We start from the raw sequence: 20,075 nt of genomic DNA, 5'->3' as shown, positions 1-20,075 counted from the left end.
AATATTGAAAATTGTCATCAATTTCTTTTGACAGAAAAAGCACTTATGATTTTAACCTTACATAATTTAATGGGAATTAAGCTCACTTTTGTGGGAATAAATATATACTCATTGGGTATAACATCTGGAAGTTTTGAAAGTTCTTTTTGCTTATAAACAAAGGATGTATTTTATAAGAGTAAGGTCATCTTGATCTTTCAAGACATCCAAAATCTATATCTAATGATGAAACGTACATTTTAAGAAGATACAATTATAGATGTTTCTTAATTTATTAATATGTTAGGATAATTTAATAATTTAATTTAATAATAATTTAATATAAAATTATTTAGACAACATTCTTGGGGCAAATAATAGAACCCATTCCAGCTAGTTTTAAGCAGGAATGCCATTTAAGGAAGCTATTAAGAAAGTCATAAGAAATCCAGAACTGAGTGTCATCCTTAGGGAATGAAAAGGCAGGGAAAAAAAGCGCAGGCCTCATGTTGAGACTGACCCATAAAGTTCCAACTGAAGCTGAACACTGACCAACTCTAGAATTTTTATCCCCGACGTCCATGCAAGTAGGATCTGCTGTCACAGCACTCACCAGGTAGGAGGGAGGGGAGAGGGAATTCTGTAAAGCACCTGCAATTCCCTGTTCTTGCTACAGAATGAAACCTTGTTCAGCAGCGTCTTTGTTGCAGCCTTATTCACATATCTGCTCCCTAACTGTGAAGGAGGCTAATTAAGGTAGCTAAGTTTCGGGCTTGGAAAAGCAAAGAACCAAAGCACTGCCAAAATATTTGCAGGGTTGTTCAAAAGATGTTGAATAATTAGATGACACATAAGATGTTCACTAGAGACAGTATTGACTCTCTTTCTCTGAATATATATATACATACATATATATATAACAAACTATGTAGTTAATACTAGGCTATTATATAATAAATATATATACTATAACATATAGTTGATTATATAATCATTTAATATATTTAATGCAGTTATATATAAAAATTATGTGGTTAGTTTATTAACTAATAAACTCTGTATACAGGTGGATAGATACCGATAAATAGTTCATTTACATGATGAATATTATAGCAGACTTTAAGCAGGAATAAGTATAAAACAAAACATGGTAAGTAATATTTTATTTAAACTAAACTGTTTATTTCACACTTTACTTACATTGGTAAAGGCATTTAAATGAAAACACCGTAATATATTGGGAAATTGAATAAATATCCCTTTCAAATATATCTCTGCAGTTTTGTTTGGAAGGCTGGTAGCTTGTTATATGTACATTATGGGTTATGAATGTTTATCCAACTTATTTAACTATGACTTGTAATGAAATGGAAACTTTCTAAATCTTAAAGATGTTTTTAAAATTCTCAAAATGTATCTGTTCTGTGCATGTAACCAAAGTAACTTTATCCAATACAAATCAATTTACTGATGCCAGAATTTATCTAATACTTACTTACAAATTTTTTCGACACCTAACTTATCTATAATAATTTTCTTAGAAATATCAAGTTTCTAGAAATTTCAAGTTTCTAGAACAGAATCAGAATTTAGGAAGTAAACAAAATAATTTGCAAGATACATGCACAAGAATGAGCACATTTTTTACAATTTTTCCACAGAATATTACTCATAACATATACTTCCTTATTGAAACAACTCAAATGAGATTTTTTGAGGTATTCAAACCACAGCACCACAGAATACATGGGCCTCTGGATATCACAGTGGAAAACTTGATAGGAGGAACGAAGATAGAAAAAGATAAAATGTAGACATAACAACATATAAGCAAGCCCAAGGTGGCTTTATCTAAGGCTGTATCTCTCAAAGATTATTGAATGCTGCTGAGATTATAGCTATTCTAATGCACAGTGTTCTTGATAGCATAAGAATTAAATATCATACTCCATATACTCTCTGAAGAAATTTCGATGTAAGCAAATATAGACAAAAATGTTAAATAAAAAAATTAAAATTGGAAAGCTTATGTTTTGAATCATTTGAGGCCATGAAACAAGAATATTAGTAAGATGTAATACATAGGAATGACTCTCTCGGATCTGTGTTTTAGGGGTTCTTTACGAAGCAACAAAGAATGAGCAAATAGGTGCTGGCTTTTCTGAGCAATAATAATTAAAAAATGAAAATTTATATGTATAGAGAACATAAATTCCCAAATCACCAAGACAACGGATTGCCCTATGTCCTTTCCATGGGCATCCCATAACAAACGAGCTTTACCTCTTTTCATCATCTAGGATGATATATACTTTTTAACCCTCAACTCGGATCACATAGCACAGAAGGAACAGATAATAACCTGTTTGTTTCCTTTTCAAAGCCGTACTCTTTCACACTGGTTTCAAATGAGAGTCCGAATCTCTAAGAGTGAACGTGAGTAGAGAAATTTATTCCCATTTCATTCTAGGAAAATAAATCATTTATTGCTTAATATTCATTATTTCTAATACCTTATAAAGTGTTTGAAGCAAAAACTGCCTTTACCCATCTAACACCTCACAAGCTATAGGCTGTTGCTCAACCACACCTGCAAATACGTAAGGCTTGATTGTTGGTAACTGTAGAAATTCTGACAGTCAGACAGCATTGGTTTAAGTTACTCTGATCCCACTAGCACAGTGCTCCATCGCCATACCTACACCAGTGATTTGGATCATTTCAAACCACCTATTGAGCACACAATGCGCCAATATTCTCTCCTACTCTTCATCCAACATTCATTAAGCTCCTCAGGTTTCACCAAGTCAGGAGCCCATCATGTGAAATAGGCAAATCAGAAAGCAACATCTGTTGATGTACTCACATTGATGTCTTCCAAATCTAAATTATTTAGAATAATATTGTTCCTTTTCCAGATGATGGGAGGTCTCAGTGCCCCCTGAATGCCACAGCTCAGGACAGCACTTTGTCCCACAGTTGCCGCTGTGATGCTCAGTTTCTGATCTTCAGGCAGACTCAACTGGATAACCTCTGCAAAGATAAAGTGTCAGTAATGTTGATGAGCATGTCGTTTTATAAGGTTAATTAGTATAAAGTTTCTGAATACTAGTCATTAAGGCTTTTAGTTTGAATAAAATGGAAAAAAGCTTGTGATGAAATGAAGAAAAAAAAAAGAATAAATTGTTTCCAATAAAAGGTCAGAATGACATTTCAATTTAATTGATTGACAAGCGTCCTCATGAGGCAAAGAACTATTAAACATGAAATGAATATCAGAAGTAGAGTTATAATAAGCCTGGCAGATTGCACCCAAAAGAGGGATAAATTATTTAACTGCCAAATCGACATGTAGTGTGTCATCGGCATTGAAATAAAAATGATGTTGTTTATTCACTGATAGATTTATATTGTAGGTGAGGTGAGATCATTGCTGGCTGGCTTCGGAGAGCGCTAGCAGAGCTGAATGGGTAAAATGCATCATTATGCTGGGAAACATAAATTGACTCTAAAGGGATAAGATTTATTTGGGAAGTTGAAGGAAGAGAAGCTGAGGTTCACCAAGCAAACAACAATTTAAGCGAAACTCTGTCAGCGGCCTTTATAAACCAGACGATGTTGACACAGTACAGTTGCTTCCTTATCCTTAACTTTTAAAATTAAGTACAATATTGTTAACTATTCAACACATTTCTCCTAATAAGTACGCTGAGCCAGAAAATATAATTCGTAACCTGGACCTGGCTCTCCTTTTCCTGTTTTCAGATAATCTTTACCAATTACAGGGATTAAAAATCTGGCATCGTGGATTATCCTGAGAGATGACTAGATAATCCGACCAGTTCTGGGGCATGTGACAGCTGCCCATCAGTTCTCCTCAGTGGACGTTCACAGGCATTAACTTTTCTACCCTGACTGGGGTTGGCATTTTGACTTTTTTGACTCAGTCCTAGCTGGACTTTGACAATTTGATATTTTGACATTTTGACTCAGTCCTAGCTGGGTTAGAATATTCTAACAGATCAGTATTTTAAACTGAAATTTCCATGGGGGCAGAGTGGGGGAGGGCAATGACTGTCTTTTGTTCCTTTATTGTGATTGATGATATTTTTAAACATGAGCCCCTTTGAGGGTATAGAAAGTGGTAGCTCTTGATTTGCAACAACTATCGATTGGGTGCAATCTTTGCTGTCTCCTCCGCAATCCCTTCTCCCTTCCTTCACCATTCTATTTTTCTTTTTCTCTTCCTGATACTTACGCCTCTTCAGAAGGAAGAAAAACGTCAATCAAATGCATTTCATAGAATGAAACTATTCAATAAACAGTTACTCTACTTTTTGGTACCGTCACAAATTGTCATGTCAAAATTGGCGTGCATTTTTGTACTGAAAGACCAGGATTGAACATACAATCCCCCATATGCACAATGTTAAGCATTAATGTTAAATGATCTCTGTTGTCATGAACTCTGTCTGCCACAACAGCATCTGATGAATATAAATGAAATAAACTCACTTGCTGTAGAAGATCTAGTGTCTAAATCTAAAGGCCTTAATTACTTAAGGCAGCTGTGTGTTTTGTGTTGTTAAAGAAGGAGGTGGGCATGCCCTTAAAACTGAATAACCTTATGAGACAGACTCAGCCCAAGTTTATTTTTTTGTCATTACATCACTTATAGAAATGATGCAAATGGGTAAGAAGGATCTTGCTCAGTCATTTTTAGCAGCAGCCTAATGTTCCTTAATAACATTTACCCATATTCACATTTTATTTCAATGTTTCCTGTGTAATAAGAACATAGGCAATATGTTTAGTCTTTGTTTCTTTAAAACTTATTTATTTATTTATATAAAATCACTAAAATATATTTGACCAATGAGGCATAGAAAACATTTGAAATTTCCAGACGGTGTTTCTTTAGGTCCTTTATTTTTTTTTTTTTTTTTTTTTAATTTTTTTTTCTTTCTTTAGGTCCTTTAAAAAAAAAAATATATATATATATATATACATATATATATATATATTATTTATTATTATTTATTTATTTATTTATGTGAGGGGGGGTAGGGACATAGGGAAAGAGAGAATCTCAAGCAGACTCTGCACTGAGCAGGGAGCCCAACGTGGGGCTGAATCTCGTGTTCTTGAGATCACGACCCGAGCTGAAATCAAGAGTTGGATGTTTAACCAGCTGATCCACCGAGGTCCCAGAAAAAGGAAGAATTATAAAAGTAATAACATCATGTAGAGTACTATAAAGATGATTAGTAATTTTCCATTAATATTTCTCAATTCTAGCTTCTGGTTTCTCAGGAAAATCATGTAAGAAATAATGGGACATCTGGTTCTAAAATCAGCATGTTAACATTGGTTATTCTGACATTTAGAAATATAATTGCTACTAAGTCACCTTGGAATCTCTTCACTAACTTATTGCATTTGGTATTAGGTCCCAGGCCATTCAAATTAGTTGTGCTTTTGGTAGTTATGCGTTAACAATGCTAATTAGATAATAGGGACATGTTAGAGTAAATGCTGAGATTTGGCATAACACTGTGGGACATCTTTCTAAAATGCAATTTTTTTGAGAGGGTGCATAATGAGAAATAAGAATTACTCTTCACTCAAGGCATATTAAAATGCACAGTAAAAAAGATTTTCTTTAATTTGGAGATTACATTTTTAAATTATTTTAAAAACTATCTCAGTAATATGTATTATTAAATAATATGTATTTTGAAGTATTTAGAATTTTTTCTTGCATATGTCATGCTATATATACATTTCTCCTCTTCCCTAATATGTCATATAGAACTATATACACAAAGCCTATTTGTTCACTTGCTACTTCTCAAAATCAAATGATTCTTTCTTTAAATAAATATAGCAGTAAGATTTCTTTTATCTACAAAATTGTCATGCTTATCTTTACTTGTTTTTCAGATAGCTATTAACAAGTAATGATTTAATCTCACACACTCATTAACATAAAACACATCTATTCTTATATTATAAATTTCATCAAACATACTTTAATGGTGAAGAAAGTATACATAAAACGTATTGGATTTAAGTTTTATAAAGAAATGGTAATTAGAGCACCCCTGGTGGCTCAGCGGTTTAGCGCTGCCTTCAGCCCAGGGTGTGATCCTGGAGACCCAGGATCGAGTCCCACTCAGGCTCCCTGCATGGAGCCTGCTTCTCCCTTTTCCTGTTTCTCTGCCTTTCTCTCTCTGTGTGTGTGTGTGTGTGTGTGTGTGTGTCTCGTGAATAAATAAATAAAATCTTAAAAAAAAAGAAATGGTAATTATGTCTAGAAATGTATTAACAACCTAAAAGTATGACTACAAATGAATCTATAAGCCAATCTAGGACAAACATTATATGTTCTCATTCATTTGGGGAATATAAATAATAGTGAAAGGGAATATAAGGGAAGGGAGAAGAAATGTGTGGGAAATATCAGAAAGGGAGACAGAACATAAAATTTATTTTAAGAGCTTTTAGTGCAGGCTGGTTGTCTCTGAGTGTGTCACTTGTCACTTTAGGAAATAATTCCCAGAAAAAATATTGAAAATTTAATTCCTCATTAATTAGGATTAATCTACACATTCATAAATATACATTAATGATAGCATATTTCATTCTGTAAGAGCATTCTATCCACAAACATCTTATGCTAGTTATGTACGGACAACTGCTTTGGAGAAAATAAGATCTATCATTTTAGTATCCTCCTCCATCCTTTCAGCTCCAATGATAATGCACATATGAAAAGGCTTCTTTAAGTAAAATCATGATTTAAGTAAAATTTACTTGATTTTAAGTAAAATCAAGATATCAACTGTTGATATCTTGAACAAAGATAAAAACACATAGGCTAGGTATAACAGATGGTACTAAGCTTCTTGAAGCACCTCAGCACTTCTTTTGACCTATAAGCTTTGCCTCCTATTGCAGGACCTCTCAAGTATCCAAGGAAAGAAACCAGAGTTCTAGCTGTGGTGTTTCCTCTAATCTCATGCTATGAAGACTACTAATGACACTTCTAGATCAGTTTTTTTCCTTTGATTACTTGGGAAAGGGAAGAGGCAAGTAAAATAATGTCTCCCTGTGGAACCCTTTCTGCACTTTCTCCTTTTCACAACTTGACTTAGAGGAATATTAAGAGCTTGCTTTCAAAGTAATGGAGAATTCTAAGTCTCTTCTAGCAGAGTCTGAAGCCAGAGAGATAAGTATAGTTGAGTACAATTTCAGCTACAGCAGGTAAGTATTTATGAAGCATTTATTCCAATAGCAACTAGATGATAGAAACAGTAATAGGAACATGGGTAAAAACTGTGTTCTAAAAATAGTACTAAAAAAGGAATAAAATAGTAAGAATATTTGTGAAACCACTTTAAAAAAGATGATTTTAGTAACTTTGTTTAAAATTAATTCTTTTAAAATCATCAGAAAAATGTAATTTATCATAAACAGGATTCTGTTCTTTTCATGTTTCTAAATACATACTTAAGCTGAGTAATTTAATACTAGTTTCATAATCTTATTACCCTAATTATGCTTACAATCATTATTACAGGAATGAAACAGAAGAAATTTTATCAGTAACATTTTCAAATTACATGTATTTTCCCTTCTCTACTCCATTAAAAGTAATTACTAATTAAAAACAGATTAAATAAAATACTTAAGTCAAAAATGTATCACACACACACACACACACACACACACACACACACCAAAAAAGGACACTTAGAAATCATAGGTGGAATAATTAATTATTCTCATAATAAAATCATACTTATTCAATGACACATTCCCTACCTAACTAGAAAATTCTGATGGTATCTTTTGTCAAGAAATAGGTGATTTCAAAATAAATATTGTTACCTACTTTAGACATGTCAAGATACACACTAATTTACTATGATAAGATGTTTATACTAATTGCTTATCTGTAAACTATTGTATGCTTATATCAGAAGGTGCATTACAAAAATAAAACAAAACAAATGTATTTATTTATTTTAAAACAAAATAATGTATGTATTTATTTATTTATTTTAATTAATTTATTTATCTATGATAGAGAGAGAGAGAGAGGCAGAGAGAGAAGCAGGCTCCATGCCGGGAGCCCGATGTGGGACTTGATCTCAGGACTCCAGGATTGCTCCCTGGGCTAAAGGCAGGAGCTAAACTGCCGAGCCACCCAGGGATCCCCTAAAACAAAATAAATTTAAAAAGAGATCTAGAAACTTCCCTTTGGTAGCAATGGTTGGACAATTTGGACTAAATCTTCTATGCAGAAGTAACATAATGAACAACAAACAAACATACCTGGAATAAATACAGAAAAATATTCATAAAGAATATAAGAAATATATATTCTTTCTCATTCTTATCTCACATAACATAACAAGACGGTGAAGAACTGGCCAGTCTATGTCTTGAAGAAAACCGTAACTTAGAGACATAAGATTGCATATGAGTCTCACAGTGCCTCGGGAATTTTTCCACCTGCAGAAGAGGGCTGAGGCTTAAATGCCCTTTGGTGGCTTTGTGCTCCTCCAGGCATATGGGATGGGTGCAGTAATGGACCACTCTCTGTGCTAGGACTTCAACATGCCTCATGCTGCAAGTGAATTGTATGGACTACAGGTTACTTTTATCTAGTTGTCTTGTAAAACATAAAAATCTTCCCTCCTATAGTAAGATAATATCATCCTGGTCATCTAATCATTATTATAAACAATTCTTAAAATGTCCAGCAAACAGTCAAGGATAACATGGCATACATGTTATGAATTTGAATAAAAACAATGACGACAACAACAAGCTCACCACAAGGTAAATAACTTATGAGTTTAACTACATTGCTATTTAGATCACCTATTCCTCAAAACGTACTTTTAAGAGACCGAAAGTGCAAGCCACCAAGTGGAAAAGATACTTTACATCCATAAAACTAATGAAAATCTCATATATGGAATTAATAAAGATCTCCTAAAAATCTACAAGTAAAAGACAACTCCAAAAACCACCAATCAAAGACTTGAACAAATATGCTCTGCGCTAGTGAATCCATATGGCTAGGAAAAATCTGAAAAAGGACTTAACAATATGTGTAATCAGGGAGATGCAAATTTAAACCAAAACTTTCAGACTGGCATATATTATACAGTTTAGTGATAACAAGTGTCAAGAATATGAAGCAACATAAATCCGATTCCTTGAAGAAAAGTGTACATTCACATATATGGTGTCTTTCTCCATTGGTAAATAGAGCCCCGTCTACACAGACTTGCCCTGCCAATTCCTGTTTCCAAGCACCGAGGTAGCCATGTGCCTTGCAGAAGCCTAGAGTGTAACACAGAGAAGGCGGAGTGTTTAGGTGTTCTTAGAAACAAAAAAATACTAGAGGTAGCAATGCATATATTTTCAAGATACCTTAAGTACACTGGACAGAGGGGCGGAATAAAAAGGAGAGGTCTAAACTGGGAGAGGAAAATCTGATGAGGAATAGAATAAAAAATTCCTGAGTTATTCCTTAAGAAAAAGAGCCACTAGAGAGGAAAATTTGAAGAATGCAAGCGATAATGGAATTATTTCTGCCACAAGTTCTGAAAGAAACCAAAAGGACTTAAAATCAAAAGCATAAATAAAGTATTTAGCGGTTAGTTAAAACAAAAATATCCTTTCTTCTAATGTCATTGGAGGAATTTAAAAGTCACAGGAAGATTTAAAAAAAAAAAAAACTTTTCAATAAAAGATTTTCGGTACAACAATGAAGCAAAAGCTCTTGCGCGAAATTGGAATTTCATTTTTCGATCTCTTTATAGCTCTGTAATAAGGACAATACAGCATTATAGATAGGGCTGTACTGTGATAATACTTCAAGACATTGTACATGTTAACATGGTAAGTCACATTTTTCTTTTTTTCATTTATGATTTTGATATTCCTTCTGTGATCTTATAAATGAAGTGCAATTACCATTCAACTGTTCTCTTCAATTTTATTTAATGTATCTCTTTCAGATAAATTATATGCAGTTGAATTTTAAACTGAAATATGTGAAGAATAAACAATCATTCAGTGGTTTGTAGAACACTAGCAATTTCGAAAATTATTCTTCCTTATGAATAATAGTTTCCTTTTGAAATTCACCTAACAAAAATTGCATCCAACAGAGAGGACTGGATGGTCACCCAAGGTAATCAAGTTAATTTTAACAATATAATTTGGAAAACTTCAAGAGTAGAGACAATATTATCCACAGGACCCACACCTGAGATACCACTGGAATGCTTTCTCCGTTTGATTTCTAATGCACACTCTTGAAAAGGCCTTTTTTTTTTCCTTGAGAAGGCTTTTGACAAGTTTTTTAAACTCTAGGTCTCAAGTTTTTCATCTTTACGATAAAGATGGTACCTAACCCTTAAGAATACTGTGAAGGTAAGATATGATATTTAAAATTTATTACTGTGCTTGGTCTTTAGCAAATTCTGAATATGCCACATCTGTCACTGCTAGTAGAGAGCTACTGAAGTATCTGTAGGTTAAGATAGGCCCCATTTTACCACGTTTAGGAAATACAATCACTTTGAAAAAGGCACTGCTGACATAAATTGTATGGGTTCAATTTTCACAGATATCACTTAAGCATGAGAAGAAAAACCCAAGCTCATGACCCACAAGGCAATTTATTTAGGCTCTACTTTAATTCTACTAGTACATGCAAATTAAAGTGCCCTTAATGTTGTACTTAAAATGCATGCTTTTTTTTAAAAAGCCTATTGAACATAACAATAATCACTCTTTTACCTTCAAAAACCATGAAAAATATAATGAAACGTTGAAGTAATCAAATATCTTTTTCCTGTATGATTTGTGGTATAAATGCAATGCGTGATTTGAGAAAATTTGATATTATTCTCTAAATGCCTAAATTACTGAATACGTGAAACACTGAATACGTTTACTATCTCTAATCATCTTTTAAAAGTTTCAGTGTGATCACTTACAAATTCAACGTAGTAACTTGGGAGGAGAAAGTGCACAGACACACAAAGGAAAGAACCTAACACGAAGAGTTTGCTGTGAATCCTCATTTGTCAGTCAGGGCAGAGCAATCAGCTAATCACTCCCCATTTCCTGTGTGTTAACAGTGTGTTCAGTGGTGTGTTAAAAAGCTATTACGGATGTAAGGAAAGAATGTTAACCTGTGTCCATTCCTCCAACTTATCTCAAGGAAACCCCAGGATGTTAATGTTAGAGCCAATCAAATGGCACTTTATTTGCTCCGTCTTTAATACATCAAAAATTTTTTTCACTATTTTTTAGATTACAGTCGGTCAGACAGACCTAAACGAATGATCTATTCCCTATGCAACATAGATTTACAGCATTTCAGACTGAAAAAGATTTTAGTATTGTTTGCCTAGTTAAAACAATTCGGGTAAAGGAGATTGCTATTTGCCATAGCACACTGCTATTAAATGATAAAATTGACACTGGGATCCAGAACACCAGCCTACACTGTGCAGTTTTATAGAGTTAGAGTCTTCCTATTATGTTGCAGCAAGTAGATGTGAAAGATGGGGAATTGAACACTGGCTGTTCATTTTGGCAGCTCTTCATAGCTTCAGAAGACTGGGTCTCAGCTATGCAAATTCAGAAGCAAATTTAACAATTCATCCAGAATTAATTAAGCTATTGGGGATTGACTGAGCTAATCAAAATCACAGGATACCTTTGTTTATTCTGGAATACCAATTTACTCATTTACAATTGGGAAAGCATCAGGTTTAGTTGTAGTGTCAGCCGTGAGCCTGGGAATCTCCCTTCTAATGCACAGGTCAAAAGCTTCTCAAGATTGATGAACAGAAAATTACAAAAAAGGGAGTTTGCTATTCTCAAGCCAGTCAAGCTCTAATCAGCTAATGAATTGCCCTTTTCAACTCTAAAGACATTTCTGTCTAGAGAGCCTTTCTTTTTCTTGTCACTTTCAAATTTACTGACAAATTCTTAGCTCTCAGCCTTCTGGTTTTTTTTGTTTTTGTTTTGCTTTGTTTTGTTTTTTTTTCACCATGCAAATGACCGTATGTTTGCAACTAGAGCATGAACTCAGGTAGGCTATAGAAGTGTTGACTATGTAAGAGTTTTCTTCACATCAGCAAATGTTCCCATAGTCCTGGGCTTGGTAAATGACGCCCATGCACCAAATCAGGCTCACGGGTTGTTTTTGTAAGTAAAGTTGTATTGGAACACAGCTATACTCATTTTTTACTGTATTGCCTATGGCTGATTTCAGTTATATAGGCAGAGCTAAGTAGTTGTTACAGAAACCTTATGATCAGCATAAGCCTAATATTTATTCTCCGGCCCTTTATACAAAGTTGCCTAGTCACTGGGAAACTACTTTGCTGGTTTTACATACCTTCAGCATGCTTTAGTTATTTAAATGTGATCTATGTGACTCTGCTCACTTTCTAGATTCAGAACACTAAGCATAAAATAATCACATACAGAATACATGAAAATTGTTCCCATTTGTGTATGGGTGAATTTGTAAACCCCCATTGTATTTTTTATCTTCTTCGAGCTTCCCTAAATAACCAAAGGATGAGTCTCTATAATAACTATGACAATTGCTACTACTAAAGTACAAAACAAAATGTAAAAGTGAGTCAAGTTTGTCCTACCCAAATGTAAAATCCTAGTTCCTGGTAGTAGCATCCTACTGGGTCTATCTTCTCCAAGTTTATCACGTAGAACAATGATCATTTCTTCTCTCTTTTTCACATCCAATCAAAATACTAATTCTCAGGACACATTTCTCAGCCAGAAGGAAAGCAATCTGATTATCCCATGTAAGTCGTTCACAGTACTAATCTGTGAACAAGCCTGATTTCCAAGAGAGAATTTACATTTTAATAGGGAACATTTTAATTCAAATGTGTCTTTAACCACCAAAATGCTTAGCAGAAATGCTTACGAGAAGGAAAACCTTCTAAGGACCCCTTGTCAACTCTGCTACCACTTTCTCGCTGAGAAATCAGAGGGATCTATCTCGGACAAAGACAGCCTCAGATGAACTAAACTTGAGACAAAACCTGTCGAGATTATAGGCCTCTGACCTTTCTTTGCTCAGAGCATTTGCTTTGAAAGTTTGCTATTGTAAATTCCTTCTCTGCCCCTTTGAGATGTAAATCTTCTCCCAGCTTCTTAGCCAGTTACACCCCCCTGGAATGCCATTGTCAAGGACCTCAGAGCCATCCCTTTGAAATGTAATCATCCAGGAAGATGGTGTTTTTATCACAGTCTCTTTGAGAGGGTGAGACTAGTGCCACGGAGGAGGCCACTTGGCCTCCCTAAATTGATCACCATCCTCTCCACCCCACTGCTCTTCCGTACCTTTCAATTTGCTCACCCTGGTGCTTCATGACTCCCCTGCCTTTTGTTTCAGCGAGGCTGAGCTCAGTCTTTCCATTTATTGCAATACTTTTTTTTTTTTTTTGGCCTTTTAACTTGTGGGGTGCAGATTTTCATTGAAAATCAGAATTCAGTTTTCCTTTTCTGAAAAGTCACAGTATTTGCTTGCCTTTACTTCCTACTTCTCAATCATGCTTAACAGAGAGGGAGTTTACAAAGAATCAGTGAGAGCATGAGTGACATTTATTTATGGTCTATTATTCTGTAGAAGTCTAGAATTGAAGAAAAATGGATTGCACTCATTAAATTTCACCTATCCCCCCAAAGGCCATAAGTTTAAGGGCTTTCACAAGCTTATGGTTGTTGCCATACAGTGATCGTTTTATATCACTTATAAAGCTAGGAATACATCTTCTCTGCATATGAATATAGTTTAAATTACTTTAAATATACACTTCCCTTAGGAACTTCTAGGCATAATTTAAAAAAATATCACTACCTCAAAACTACAGGTCCTTAAAAAATCCTATGTAAATACAATACAACTGGAAGCCCTCCAGCATAGCAAGGCTGTCTTAATGCCTAAGAACTCTCAGGTTTAGGGTCATTTATCTTCATCATCAAAACAAAGAAGAGGTGTGAACAATTATGTACTTTACCCAGTAAGTTTGAATAGATACTCTATACATTGACTCTAAGATGAATGTACTAGATTTAAATTATACAAACTGAATATGTTTATGTAAATTAGAAACTTGCATGGCTTTAACTGAAATTCTATATGTATAGATTTCATAATTACTAAAGTACATTTGATTATTTGAGAAAGGGATCCAGTATAATAAATGTCAAAATCTACATTTTGTGGCTTCTTTTATGCAAAAATTTCAGTCTTTTAAATCAATTTGATATCTGCAGCAAGTTTCTCAATTTTTTGGACATTTTACTAAGGTACTATATATTTATACTGCTATTTGAGCAAATTTTGCAAACAATATTGACTAAAAGAATAAAATATATTTCTTTTTAAAAGAAGTTGCTCAAATAAATCCAAAAAGATCTGGATACTTAAATAGTAAAACTACTTATTACAGCATCATATGACAAATACGTAAAACATGGATTTTTTTGCTTAAGTTGATAAAAGAACAGGACTGATGGATTCCAGCCTCTGATACTGTATTTATTTCTTTATAACAAACAAATGTTGTTAAACGTCACCATTTTTATATTTAAGCCTGACTTTTCTATTAGAAATTTGTAATAGAAAATACATCATTTATCTTATCAGATGACATCTGTTTATATTTTTAAGTATTATTTTTGAGAATATATTTTTCTATTTTAAATTCATGAAAAAAGACAACTAGTATTAAAAATTACATAAAAATTAGTAGAGTATTTCAATATACACTTATGAAATGTCAAAGAAAAAAAGCCATAGCATTTTAACCTTTATAATCTAATTCATTTAGAATTTAAGCTATTTTAACCTATAATCAAACATTATATTTCACATAGCATTGTCAACAAGTGTGATTTTGTTTTGGCTGGATAATATTTAGTAAAAGAAACTAAGGCAAAAAAAAAAAACTATTGGTTTTCACTATTAATAGAAATTTTTTGATGAAAAATATATTTGGCAGGATGCTAAACTTTAACATTTTACAGCATTAGCACTGTAACTGAAGGAATTTCTTTGGAAAAAAAAAAGCATGAATAGAAAGAATAGCGATGAGGAAAGAAAAAAATGAAACGATTTGGTAGAGTTGATTCATCGTATTACTTACTGGCTTCTTCTCTTCATTACTACCCTAGTCTTTGATGTAAATAATTAGAAATGATCCATATTGATGTGGGAAAGACATTAGAGTCTGAAGCCAACAGCCAAGAAAGAATTCTTGAGATGTCTTTGGTGCAAAAAAGTGGTTTTATTTTATATGGATTTTCTCTAGCCACACTTATGGGCCTGCCACTGGTTTCATATAGCATGTCACCATACCAAGGGGCTCCCTGATAGGCTTGTTTGGACGAGGTATCATATATTAAAGAGATAGCTAGTGACCAAGTTAGAAGCACAAGTGGGCAACTTAATAGTTTACAAGGAAAAATGTAACAAAGGTGAATCCATGCTCCATAGATTTGAGGTTGAAACTTGTAGATAGTTTAAAGCTTGTTTTTCAGAGAATTATTTTCCCCTAATTAGCTATTGTGTCTTTTCAGACCCCACTAACAAACCCACTAGCTGTCTCTACAGAAACCTGGACTTAAGGTGAAATAATATGGTTCCAACCTCTGAATAACCAAGTCTCTGCATTCTTTGCTCAAGACAATGAGTCCAAGACCGCAGCCAGTTCGTACCAGCTCTCAGTTATCCTAAGATAACCTTCTGACGTCAGGGGCTGAATCTTGCCTGTTTTGGCTGTTGTCATCACCCCAAAGTTAACATGGGATGTATGCTACATATGTGTTTTTTCAGTGTGCTTGTTCCATCTTTCTTCATGAAGAGTCCTAAATTTCATCAATACATATGTCTCAACCCTTATGATTATAAAAAACACATTCTCTCCCCATTTAGGGAAGCAGATTTTGAGCTTCCTCTTCCTCTCCTGGCTGTCTCTCAGATAATCTCTTTCCTTGCTGCATCCCTGATGTCTCAGTGATTGGCTTTGCTCCTCATCAGGCAGACAGACTTGTATTAGGTTACAAGGGCAATCAATATACAGATGGCACAAAGAGGACTATTAACTTTGATAAAGAAACATTTTAGTCAAGACATGTACCATTATGTTTAACACGGATGCATGCAAATCTTGTCCTTGGGAGAATTCTTCTGGACTTGAGCACCCAGTACTATTGCAGCACTTCTGGGACTCCATAGGAGACAGAGTCCCTCTCACCCATACAATATGCTGCAGTATCTGAGATCAGCTCAATCTGATCAATCTCTGCCTTACTTAGCTGAGATACCGATTATGAAACTAATATTTTACAAATAGAAAGAAAAGCATAAACACAAGACTGTAGATACAGCAGACTTCTTCATAAACATTTTGCTTCACCGTGTAGATATAACTCTAGATACGCTTCTAATCACTTCAATAAAATTTAAAAATATAGCAATTGATAATTACTTAGTTGCTCAATATTAATAAAATAATAGCATATGTAGTTTAAAATTATGTGTAAACATTTCATTAGTGTTATTCCATCCATGAAAAAATTTGATATATGTATTACTTATTCTATTTTAAAGATTTTATTTATTTATTCATGACAGACACAGAGAGAGAAGCAGAAGGATAGGCAGAGGGAGAAGCAGGGAGCCTGATGTGGGAACTGACCTCGGGATCACAACCTGAGCTAAGGCAGACCCTCAACCACTGAGCCACCCGGCGGCCCCTATATTACTTATTTTTGATCTTGGTCTATAAAGAGTGTCACATCATAGTCTCTAAATATATATTTACTAGAATTTCATTTATTTCGAAAACAGGCATACAAATAAACAACAGACCACAGTATTTCCCCAGCACTGCATAATTATCAATTTAATATTAGATAATACAGACATTTAGCTAACCATTTTGTTAAAATAGCAACATCTAGGAACACACAGAGATTCTTAACTAATTTGTCTTATGCTTATAGAGGCAAAGCTCTGTAATCAGCACAATTAAATAGGGAGTATCTTAATATAATCCATTTTTTATATCAAATTCTAATTTGGTGGTTTTAAGAAGCAAGGATTTACTGGTTATCATGAAAGCATAAAGTTGGATGTAGCAGTTTTCTTAACAGTGAGATAAGAAAAAATATTTTCTTTTCCCTGAAGGCATGTAATATAATCAGATTTTAATACATTGCTATAAATACTTCTATAAATGTGCTTTTAAGGAAAAATTTAAAAACAAAAGAAAACCTAGAATGATGATGTAATTTTTGTTACTACATGCTATCTGTTAGAAAACCTTTAGAAATTGTTAATATATATTTCATAGGAATGATAAAATTCATATTTTCTCAGAAAATGAAGAATTACAAAAATATTAAACTTAACAGCATGTAATATATTATTATTACATATGCAATATTACCTTGCTATGAGACATATACCCAGTATAAACTAATTTGTATGATATGATTCTAGGGAACAAATCATATTGGAAGAGTGCAAACTGGCTCCTGGTAGGATTCCGAATTTGAATTCTGACTCCAGCACTTTCTTGTTATAGGACCTAGGATAGAAATCACAAACTTCTCTCATAGAAATCAATAAAATTAATTAAAGACAGGAATATTGGCAGGAGGTGAAGGGAATAATTATAAATATCCTGTCTTGGTTTTCCATCATGAAGAAAGATAGGATACGCACAATAACGTCTGGTCCTAATTCTTAGACATTTGAGCTTAGAAAAATGTAACAAAAGGACAGTAAACCAATCTTTGTAGTTTCTAAGGTCCACTTTCTTGCAGGTCCTATTATCATCATTTTTGCTACCATTAATGATCATATAAATTACACAAATAAATCACTGAGAATATAGAAAGAGAATGTAATAATTAAATGAGTCAAGTTGAATTCAGAGAGGACCCTATCATTGTGTTTGATCAACAAAAGAAGAGTATGCATTTATCAAAGCTACAGATATTTTTCAAAATAAACTGTAAACCCAGTAGAAGGTGGAGAAAAGTTTCAGAGTGAGGAAAAGTGAGAAATGGGAAAACAGCAATACAAGATGAGATTTAATTTAGATAAATGTAAGGTAATACACACAAAGGATGCCTAGAGAAAGAAACAAATTGAAGAGTATTGGTTAGAGAACACCATTGGAGATTAACTATGGATTATTATGGAAGAAAATTTTTGCTACATGACAGAAGTAAAAACTAAATGAAATATATCTTGTAGTAGATGAAGAAGATTATTACCTCTTTATCCATATATCCATCATTTTTAGCAAAAAATAATAAATTTAAAATAATGATAATTTTAGTAGCCAGAAGTTATTGAATACACACTAGACTTTGTATTAAATTCTTCAGTATTGAACACTCAAGTAAATTTGAGGTACTGTTGCTATCTTTATTTTACTGATGGGGTATTAGATTTAGGGATGTTAAGTAATTTTTCAGGGTTGCACGGTTGTATAAGTCGTGGAGCAAAGATGATATAAAATTTGAAAACATACAATATAAAATTTAAATAAGAAAATAAAAGGAAGCATACAAAAGCATTGGATATCAATATGTAGGAATAGAGGGTTTTAGTGAAATACGGTTTTCACAAATGATATTTGCTAACATACATTGAGCATTAGCTATGTGCTACATACTATTTTTCATACTTTACTAATTTTTATTTACATAATCCTCAAAAACCATAGGCATTAGAATTATTATTTCGTTTAAAAGGTAGGGACACTGAAGCAGGGAACAACTATGTAATTAGTCTTGGATATTCAATACAGCTCGTAAGTGGTAGAGCTTAGATTTGAACCTAGCAATCCTACTCCCAGCTCCAGGAACATGTGCTAGTTACCATTGTGTTATGTTGATTTTAGTATGGGAAATGGGAAAAAGGGGCAAATATAGAGTAGAATACAAGTGTAGAGATCGATTGCATGCAAGAAAATGGGAGTTACTGAAAAAGGACTGTGCCTGATATATGGTGTAATAATTAATAAATATTTATTAAATACATGGGAAATAACATAAATTAGTTAGGTAAAGTTTGGAATCAACATTCACTCATTGAGAAATAAAAAAAATAATAACCAATATGCTATCTTTCTTCTTTCATTGACAAGAGTTATTGAGCACATAACTATAAGCCGGATACTCTTCTGATGTGAGGAATATATTTTTGAAACATAAAGAAATGGTTCTTTCCTCACAGACCTTAAAGCCCAGAGAGTACAAAATAATATTTCACTAAGGTTCAGATATTGACATTTTTATTCCTGATTATATTCCTCTAGTTAGTTTTGAATCAAAACATAATTACATGATATAAGGTTATATCCACTATATGCCAAGAATAATTAAAAGATGTAATTTTAACTTAAAAACTTTTCTTTACATAAATATTGGTTTATGGAAGAAAATCATAATATCCTAAAAATGAACGTAATCCAGACTTCATTTTAGGGACCCAGATCTTTGAGATTCAAATTAAACAGATTTGAACATGATGTTAGATACAATGCCATACATTTTGCTTGTCACATCATGTTCTGGGTCTACTTAATTAGATCAATGTTTGGGCTGCACAGCCATCTGCATGCATATTGTCCCAATTCCAAGCTATTCTTTGTTCCTTCCAGAACATATTCACTTATTTTGTCAACCTTTCCATGCCCTATCCAGCTTTCGGTTGACTGAGGTTTATACTAAGACTTATTATTGAATCTGCTTAATGAAAAGCTACCCCAAATCAGTTGAGGTGAAGCAACAGATTTAGCTTGTCTGCTTTTATTTCTCTCTTTTTTAAGGTTTTATTCATTTATTTCAGACAGAGAGAAGTGAGCACTCATGCACATGCTCATGAGGGTGGGGAGGGACAGAGGAAGAAGCAGACCTCCACTGAGCAGGGAGCCCAAATGTGAGACTTAATCCCAGGACCCTGGGATCATGACCTGAGCCAATGGCAGATGCTT

At 33.6% G+C, this 20,075-nt stretch overlaps 1 protein-coding gene across 2 annotated transcripts in view; it reads right to left on the bottom strand.

Annotated features, from left to right (window-relative positions):
* The window catches only part of FSTL5 (follistatin like 5), a 679,148-nt gene that overhangs the window by 214,345 nt on the left and 444,728 nt on the right, over positions 1–20,075 (bottom strand). For both annotated transcript variants that reach the window (XM_041737850.1, XM_041737852.1), the window contains exon 7: positions 2,846–3,012. In XM_041737850.1, the coding sequence (XP_041593784.1) occupies positions 2,846–3,012 (167 nt within the window). The remainder of the gene's footprint in view (positions 1–2,845; positions 3,013–20,075) is intronic.

This window comes from Vulpes lagopus, chromosome 23 (assembly GCF_018345385.1).
Source record: "Vulpes lagopus strain Blue_001 chromosome 23, ASM1834538v1, whole genome shotgun sequence".
Lineage (NCBI taxonomy): Eukaryota > Metazoa > Chordata > Mammalia > Carnivora > Canidae > Vulpes > Vulpes lagopus.
This window is presented reverse-complemented; position numbering and strand designations above follow the sequence as displayed.